Raw genomic sequence first — 10004 nt, forward strand, 5'->3', positions numbered from 1 at the left:
AAATTGAGGGCCAGTCTAACCAACTTTGAATCTTGAGGTGTATGCCCCGCAGCAGACAACTCATCATGGGTTTCCTTTAGCTTTGTGAGGAATGGATCTACATGCGCCGCTTCTAGATCTGAGCAGATCTCAGCTTCTGCTCCAAGTACATCTTACGCTGCTCAGAAGATCCCTGATATAACGTAGCCAAAGCATCCCACATCTCCTTAGCAGTCCCTCTGCTAGCGACATGACACACCACTTGATCCTTTACTCCATCAAGGATCATCCTCTTGGCCTTCACCATTTCTGATTTGTACTTCTTCAGTGAATCTGGATTTGCAGGCACAACCACTATGCTATCGACATATGTCTTGAGGACATGCTCACCTAGAAGGAATGTGATTCTTGCCTTCCAGATGACATAGTTGGATGCCCCATCCAACTTTTCCTGATCCCTCAAGCCCCTGGTTGCCATTTCCTGCCACAAATAGAAACTCGAATGACCTCCTCTCTCCTCTGTGTTGTTGTTGGGCTAGCCTACGCACTCCCTGTTGGAGCTAGTAAAACTGTTGCCCCTTGCTGCTGCTCAACTGGCTAGGAATTCTCTGAGGAAGAAATTCCCTCAGTCGTGCTTCTCCTATTTCTTTTGATGATTTTCTACCCAGGAAATTGCTTGCAAAAAAATCCGCGTCCCACTAGCTCTCCTTACGTTGAGGCTTCAATGCTGCTCCCTCTGCCTTGACAAAAAAATTTGATCTGGAAGCCTTTCTCTCCGTCGACTCTCTCAGAGAGAGACTACCTCGAAAATTTAGCCCTCCGACTAAAAACTATGCAAACCCTCTGAGGTTTTGAATTGCTACCTCTTGCAGCTTTTCGATTTCCCTCTTTTGCTCAGCATTGGGTTCTTTGGCACTGCTCTTCTTGTTCCACTTGCAGCTCTGATACCATGTGAAAATTCTTCAACCGGAATCCCTCCTACAACAGCTGATGATATTACTCCTATTTGTTAAATTCCTTTAAACAAATTACTTGCAGTTTCGTATGGAAAATATCGTAATACATACACTGCAACCTTCACTTAATTAAGTTATATGCAGAAACAAGAGACTGAGCAAGAAAGAAAATACAACACAATTGACACCGTTATTTTTGGACAAATGTCCTCGGAAATACCCAATGTGAGAAAACGGTGCAACATCTTTGAGGGTTTATTATTATTAAGTAGTAGCAAATTCTGAATACATCTCTGAATACCTGAAGGGTTATTCAGTTACAGAGAGAGAAATACTGGCAAAAAGATTTGTGAGATTAACTCACACGATCACTGAGAAAAATCCCGGTTGATCTGGACACTGGATGAGGTGCTTCTGGTAGGCCCTACGCTGCCTCAGCGTAGTCTTCACGCAGTCCCTTCGTCAACCCCTCTAGGCACTGCATCACCTAGTCAACTGATTGATTTGCTGCTCGGAGTCATTACTCTCAGCCGCCCGGTCTCACACCCCAACTCTCAGCGTCTGAAACTGACTCTGCCCAACAAAATTTCACTCTTTCTCACCCTCTGCGCAGCCTCTACGTGGCCCTTCATGGCCCTGTGTCAGCCTCTGCGTAAGAGCTGCTGGATCACTCTCTGCCTCTCCCTATTGATGATTCTCCAGCTGAGAAGATCTCTCTCTCTCTCCAAATGCTATCCCTGCCCATCAACTGCAAGAAATCTCCTCGATCAGAATTTCCTTCTGAGAACTTCTCACTTCAGAAATTCGATCTCTTGATCTCTCGCTGTGTTTTCCAAATGACCTTCAAGCTCCCTTAAATAATCTTCTCGTTGACATTCAACGACCTAGATTAAAAGCTAATCAATGGCTAAGATCATTTTAGCTTGATCCTCGTCTTCTTCTAGAAGTTACACCCACAATTAGATTAATACCCATTAATATTTTTAATTTCCTAAGTTTAGACTTAGGGTCCCATTAAAAAATATTAATTATTTTAATAAAATTGTCTTTAGGTGGAATTTTCCAAAACACATTTTGCGCTCTTTGGAATACATGTGCCTAAGCCTCCCTGCAAAATTTGAGACCTAGAGCACATCTGATGTTACCCCAGATCAGCATTTATTACAAATATACATTATTGTTCTACATTTAACATATATGTATGGACTTGTACGCAGTACTGGACAAATATTATCACTGTGCAAAAACTTCTGTATGCTTATTTTTGGGATGGTTCACATAATTTTGGTTTATTCTCAATAACTGATTTCAGTGTGTTTGAAGTGGCAAAAATGAAGAGATGTGACTTGTCATTGATCCTTCCATTTTAATTTTCCCTTTTCTCAAGATAATGATTTCTAGGCCCACCCGGTTTTGGAAAAACAATTAAAAAGGAATGCCCATGGAAACTTTTCCTAGGTGTTTTTAAACTGTTTCCATTTTGTTGTTGTTTAAGAAATATTTTCTTTTAACAGAAATGGAAGGAAACATGATTGTTTTTGGTTACTTTGGCTGTAGATTGTAACATATTGATTCTTAGCTCTCTTCTCACAAAGCATTGATGAATTTAGCAATAGTAATTTTACAAGTTTTATTGTGTGTGTCCATGTGTGTGTATATATATATATATATATATATATTTTTTTTTTTTTTTTCCATTTTGTATATTCTACATTTGATGATTATTTTGCAAATTACTAAAACCACCGCAGAACTACCATTCAGTTCTTCACATGACAAGCAGAATGCCTTTGTTGCCAACAATTACATACAAGTTGAGTAGACTTGTTATAGATGACTCAGAACATTATGATCTTGCAAGCTATCTTTGATTGTTGAAAAGAAAAGCGATACAATCTGTGGGATGATCGCCTATTAACTCATTTTTTTTGTGCTATTTTACTATACCAATATTTGTTACAGAATATATGCAAAGTATATAGCATATATGTTGCGATACGTATAATATAATTTTGTTGTTGCTTAGTTTATTGCTTCATGATGCAGAATAAGGTATTTGTTTGACATATATTAGCGAGTCTTTATTTTCCTTTTAAATTGTCCATGTAACTTCAGAATTTGTATATCTTGGAGTTTCAGCAAGCTGTTTAGTCGGAATTGGGGTTTTGTATGATTTATTTAGTTTTATGTTGATTTCATTTTAGGGACATGCTAAACAATATATCCTATTTGAACTTTTTTTTTACTTGTGTCTTTCAATGCCTTTTACTTAGGACTGTGGGCAACCGGGATTTACAATTGCGGAGAGGAGGCGATTCTCAACTATATTGTCACAGTATTATATCTTTTCTTGCTCATTGCATTCAGATATTTTTAAGTCAAATAATTGAAGCATTGATTTCACTTTCCTAGTCACAAGTGGAATCTCACATTTATTTCACTCTCCTAGTTGTCTACGCAGTATGACCCTTTAAATGTTCCAAGGCAAGGAACAAACAAAGTTACTGGGATACAGAAATTGTTTCAAATTTGGAGACGGTTACAAAAATGCTAGCTTTTTCGGAAAATTTTGTATCTGATATGTTCAGATACAACATAAGGTGAAAATAGTATAACATATAGATATTTATGTATATATATGTAACATAATTTTTTTTAGATATGATACAAAATTAAATTCCATAGAGAAGCACGGTTAAGAATACCTATTTCCTTCTTGGAAGTCACAGGTTCAAAATCGGAAAAGGGTAAGGTATGTACACCTCCGTAGATTAAGTAGTCATATTACTACATGGAAGGGGTCCCTTGTCCCACAAAGAAGACGCCCAATACATCAGTTTGGTGACTGGCTAGGCCACGATCTTAAACTTAGATATAAAAAAATAACTTCCAAAAATGGACTTTTATGCATGGGCCTTGATGTGATTCTATCTGGTTTTAATATTGTTATTTGAAAAGTTGTAACATGATTGGTTCAAACAAAGGTCAAGTATATAGACAATAGATCTTGACTAGGACTAGTATTGCCATATCAAAATCTTTCTAGGAAGCAAAAGCCATAAGTAGTTCGATATATTTCTTCAAACATGTGACTTCAAATTGATATTCGTGTATAAAAATATTGCAGAAGGGAGCTCTAGTTGATAAGTGGTTGTATGGCACAGATCAATTCTAATGACATATTCAATTTTCTAGTTATTGAATTTTCATATTTCGATGAATGTTTATTTAATGAATGCTTTATATTAATTTTTTGAGGATGGGTTTATAAGCTTGGATATCGGTTGTAGATGTATCCAGAATGGTTCTTGTTATCCACCAAAAATAGGAAACCCTATCAAAGAGAATTTTTCTCCCGTCATCTCTTCCAGCCAGCCAACTAGTAGCGTCTGTAGCCGCCACTAGCCGAAGACGATGTGCAATTCATATCTCCACCACCTACATCAGTCATGTCTGTTGGAAAACGTAACTAGGTTCGGTCTTCATAATTATCATTGTACTTGTGTCATTGTATATTTCATGTAAAAACAAAAGATGAAAGAGAAATTATTATTATTATTATTATTTCATTAGTCAAGCATGTTATTCATGCTTCTAGGGAATATTGAGTCAAAAGAATATTTGTCATAAGTCAACCTATTGTACTTGAGTGAAGTCTCATTTGGACTTTTTAAAGAAAGAAGAAAAGGAATTTTGTTTGAGTCAAAACATCCATTTTGTCACCCACAAGACCAAGTTGGCCTTGGAAGGGGGAATTCAACCTCTTGGATGTGTATATATAGAGCAGTTTGACCTCATTTCGACACACATTGGCAACTTCAATTTATGTGCAAGCAAGAGCAAGAAGACAAGCGAAAATCAAAGAAGAAAGAGCAAGAATCAAAGGAGAGAAAACGACGGTCTACAAGGAAAAAAAATCGAACTTTTGTCTATCTTTGTTCAAATGCACAAAGTGATGGGGAAAGTCTGCGAATGACGGGGTTGAAATTTTGTTTTGGCGAAGATGCTGGGGCAACTCTACAAAGGTGCTAGGGAAACTCTGTGAAGTTGTAGGTTCGAAATTTTGATCTGAAGAGCTTTGACCTTCGTTGACTTGATTGGACTTGACTTGGTTGAGGAAGGCTTGAAGGAGGGTTGACTTGGGTCTTGTGGAAGGTCTTGGTCTTGGTTTTTGGGTCTTAGATTTCTCACTTTGATCTAATTCTATAAGAAGAGAAGTTGGTTCCCCCTTGTGTGGTTTTTCCCTAACTTGGAGCCTATATCTTGTGTTCATTGTCTTTTGTGATCTTCATGTTTATGTTTTGGTAATTGTTTGATGAAGAGAACATAATAAAAGTAATAAGAAGACAACATATATTCACAAGCAATTTTGAAGTAAGAGAAATTAAACCTAATCTGCTGCCCTATTTATTTCTCAAGAATGTCTTCTCACCTATCTCCTAGGAGCACATGAGCAAAGGTGGGCTTCTGATCAGAAGGTGCTTTATTCATTTTGCAATCGAGTGCTTATGCTTTGTTTGTATTTGGGCATTTGACATGGATGATGGGGTGACTTGGAAGGAGGAGGGGTTTTGACCATGATCTTGTTCCCTCACCTTAAATGGGGGGTTAAACTTTGACCCTAGTTCAGTGTGACCTCCCATAATGCCCTGCCCAATGGGTATAAAAGGGGCACTACATGGGATGCCCTGATTGAGATAGTGTGTTCCATCTACCCCAATTTTGTACGACATTCCATCTTATATTACATGACCTATATTCCACTTCGATTCTTTGGGTTCAATTGACCATTGGTTCTTTGGGCTTTGGCACCCATACGTCCTCATACTTGGTTTGGGCACGAAACTTGGCCCTGGGAGGTTGATGCAACTAAAAGAAAAAGAAAAAGCATATATTTTCCACAAGCAAAATAAAAGAAGAGTATTAAAATGAAAAAGATGGTCAGGACATACCCATTAGCACGTGGGAAAAAGCTTAACATGAGCTCTTCCTCACCCTTTATGGCCGTCACCCGGTTCCTGAGCACCATATTGCTTGTTACATCATGAAAGGAACCCTTGCATGTCTAAACCTTGATGGGAAATCAATTGCCTCATAATTGAGGGGTAATACACTTGCCATACATCAGACAAAAAAGCACTAACCCTTTGAGCTACGAGCAGTAATACAAAGAAAAAAATCAAGAAAAAGTAGAAGACACACAAGAGGGGTGGAAAAACAATGGTCAGGCTAGTAACTCATGCATCCACGATTGCTACCTCCTCACATCTATACACTTAGGATGTGGATCCCCATAATGTCGGTCCCTTTGACCATGGCACTTGACCATGATGTCTTCTACCGTCCGTTTCCATTATTGTTCACATAACACCTATTGATTGAAGGGTGGATTCAAGAAATGTCAATTCGCCTTGGGGTTGTTGAGAAATCACTAGGGCAACCAATTAGGGTTGTTTCTCTTTCTTGATAATTTCTTGTGAATATATGTTAGCTTCTTATTATTTTTATTATGTTCTTTTCATCAAACAATTACCAAAACATAAACATGAAGATCACAAGAAGATAATGGACACAAGATATAGCCAGAACCGAACCCCACAAGGGGGAAAACCCAGTCAACTCTTCTCTTCTTATAGAATCAGATCAAAGTGAGAAATCCAAGACCAAGACCTTCCACAAGACCCAAGTTTTCCCTCCTTCAAACCTTCATCAAACAAGTCAAATCCAATCAAGTCAAGATAGTCAAACCTCTTCAAATCTTAGTCAAATTATGATTTTCAGCCCTTGCAATAGATTTTTGTCCCCTGCAACTCTTTGAAATTTCGCACTTGTGGCAGATTCTTCTTCCTCCTTGACTTTCACTCACTCTCTCTCTCTCTCATTTAGCTCTTCTTCCTTGAGTTCTTCATTGGTTTTCTCTCTTCTTGGCACAGAGATCAAAGTTGCTTGCTTGTCTTCCATTGAGGTCGAATTGCACCATATATATACACATCCAGGAGGTCGAATAGGTTCCTTCCAGGGCCGACTTGTCTAGGAAAGGCTGACTGGGTCTCGTGGAGACAAAATTGACTATTTTGGCTCAAATAAAATTCTTTTTCCACTTGATTTCAGAAATCCAAATGGGACTTGACTCTGGTACAATGAATTGACTCATAACAAATATTCTTTTGACTCAATAGACCCTAGAAGCATTAAGAACATGCTTGACTAGTGAAATAATAATAGTAATAAATTCTTTTTCTTCTTTTTGCTTTTACATAATGAGACAAGTACAATGATAATTATGAAGATCGAACCTAGTTACATTTTTCAACACCCCCTCTTAACTAGGGAGGTATTCATAATTACACAACCGGATACAAGGGTACTCTCAAATTGAAATATTCTCATAAGAAGAGTCAGATTGATAAGCCATCATAAAACATCAACACCATAACCAACATTGTCAAATTACAATATAGCAAGGCCTTTACTCACAAGCTCCAACTCTCCACTATATTAGGATACAATGCTGGGAGGCATACATTTGGACACCACCACAACTGCCTCTCAAGGCACATACCTAATTTAGATGTTCATCAGGTATGTCCTTATAGGACTATTTGTATCTTGGATTCCTAATCCTCAAAGAATATCGGTCCTCTTCGACTACTCTTATCTTGGATACCCTGTCTTATCCTCAAAGAGTATCGGTCCACGGGACTACTACCTATCTTGGATTCCAAATCCTCAAGGAGTACCGGTCCTAGATGCTTATCCAATCCTCCATTCTCCCTACCAGTGCCTTCACTAGACTTACGACTATTAGTCCTGGCCTAGTGCATGACACATGGATAATATAGTGTCCATCATCACTCCCTCGCAACCAGGGAGGTAGTCCTTTACTCCCTTTGAAACAGGTAGGAGATCCCTTACTCCCTCTCAACCAGGGAGACATCATCACAATCGTTAACTTGTCTCAATCATCAACTACCTATTCTTCCGTGGAGATCTTAGTATTCATTGCAAGGGCTCCTATCTCACATCATCATACCATACCTGAGCTTCGACCTTCCTAGGTGTCATGGAGCCAAACTATTTCATAATCTATCTTCGTGACAAGGTTCTTGCAATCAACCTTTAATATCACTTTCCATCAACTATCATTTGTAGTGTCTTTGTCATCAACAGTATCTTTGTCAAACCAATCAATGTAGATCTAATTATAGCTCCCTCTGTCCATCTGGGAAAGTGAACTACTTTTTAGAACAACATCGTATCCATCATGCCATCAAGTGACAACGAACTAACTCATGACTTCCTATATCAAATTGTTGCCTTCCTATTTTTATGGTATACACATTTATGCCATATATTCTTTCAAGAAGTCATACCATATCCAAACATCTTTTCTCACTATCAGAGTTGCCAAATCATAATAGCCTCTAGTCAAGTTGTCAAATTCTGCTATTTGCTCCCTTTGAGGTCAATATCCCTTTGCATGGTTTATCTTCATATTGCACTAGAGTTTTTCATGCTCTTCAACTTTCAATCATCAATCAATGTGTTCTTGAACCAATCAACAAGCTTCAATATCATATCCATCATGGTCTTTATAGCTCCTTCTGAAGTTATCATTACTATCTTTCTTACATTCTTCAAGGGACCATATTGGATGTTGATCAATATCACCATATGTTTTGCTCATCTTTCATGCTTCTATATATCGAATAACCATATGGAAGAGTCCCAACATTTCCAATCTTAAGCAAGACATACCATGCTCATGCTTTCAAGTATATTTTTGCATCGAACTCTTCCTACAGTATTTTCTAAAGGCATGAATCTACTTTCTAATGAAGAGCTCTTTTCTAAAGATATTTATATCTCTTCCTTTCATGTTGCCATCTAGTTAACTTCTTTTTGAACAAATTACTTCTTTCTTTGAAGATGATGCCCAAGATGATATTCCTTCTCCATGAGAAATGCTCCAATTATGTCTTCAAGTTGCTTCTCGACTATCTTCATACTTTCAAACTTCTAGACTGCTTTTGCTTCCATAAAATTCTAGTGGAATATACTCTTTCCATGTCACTATGATTCTTCCATACACTGAAGAAACTTCTTTAACGATGGTTTTGTTATTGTCGAGGATCCTTGTGATCCTTTCTAGCTAAATGTTTGCTTCTATAACAACATGATGCCAAGTAGTAGCTGCATGAATTGTGGAGTGCTTTGATGGTCCAAATCCTTCTATCCTTGCCTTGCTAGATGACTGCTTCCAATAAAATGCAACTGACTATGTAGACTCTAATTCTTCCAATGTTATATGCTTCTTTCCATGATGCCATAATTTGCAAAATCCAAGACTCTTCTACAAATGTAACTGCATATGCTACTCTAACTGCCATCTTCTAATAAAAGAGAAAACAAACTGCTAGTAGACCTGGTAGTGGTGGAGTTCTTCAATAATAGATATCCTTATGATCTTCATTCTTCGGCTTCTTTTTAGGTTCTTCATTTTCTTTAATAATGTGAGCTCCACTTCTTTCCTTCCTCTTATTGTTCTTCCTATTTTGAGGATCCTTGGGACAATCCCTTTTAAAGTGTCCATATTTATTGCACCCAAAGCATCGAACTTGGATATATCTTGTCTTCCACGTCGCCATTTGTTGTTGTTACTGTTGTACTTTCAATGAGGTTCAAATCTTCCAAACTTTCCATTCTTCTTCTTTGATCTAGCAACAAAAGCTTGAGACTTTTCGTCTATGTTGCCAAGAAACGTGTGTTCGGGGACGGGGACGGGGACGGGGACAGGGACGACATTTTTGGAAACAGGGTGCGTGGGTTTGTCGCGTAATATAATAATATTAAATTTTATAAATTATAATTAATAATATATATGAAATTTGAATTTGTAACATTGTGAGATACTAAGATGTCTAATGCCAAAGCAGCGAGTCCAACATTTACTTAATTTAAGTAAATGCTAGACTCAGCTATTTTGGTGAAACTTGGGACAGATTTTGTCACACACAGCTGACTGAGATACACTAGCCAAGTTTCCTACAAACTCAGGTTTACGCTCAA

General features: G+C 37.9%; 1 protein-coding gene across 2 annotated transcripts in view; it reads left to right on the top strand.

Moving 5' to 3' along the window:
- LOC149205655 (DNA-(apurinic or apyrimidinic site) endonuclease-like) overlaps positions 1–10004 on the top strand; it is a 350957-nt gene that overhangs the window by 266742 nt on the left and 74211 nt on the right. For both annotated transcript variants that reach the window (XM_089393520.1, XM_089393521.1), the window contains exon 6: positions 3209–3270. In XM_089393520.1, coding sequence (XP_089249646.1) covers positions 3209–3270 — 62 coding nt within the window. The remainder of the gene's footprint in view (positions 1–3208; positions 3271–10004) is intronic.

This window comes from Pinus tabuliformis, chromosome 1_2 (assembly GCF_031772625.1).
Source record: "Pinus tabuliformis cultivar Carrire ecotype Pingquan chromosome 1_2, CPIR1, whole genome shotgun sequence".
Classification (NCBI taxonomy): domain Eukaryota; kingdom Viridiplantae; phylum Streptophyta; class Pinopsida; order Pinales; family Pinaceae; genus Pinus; species Pinus tabuliformis.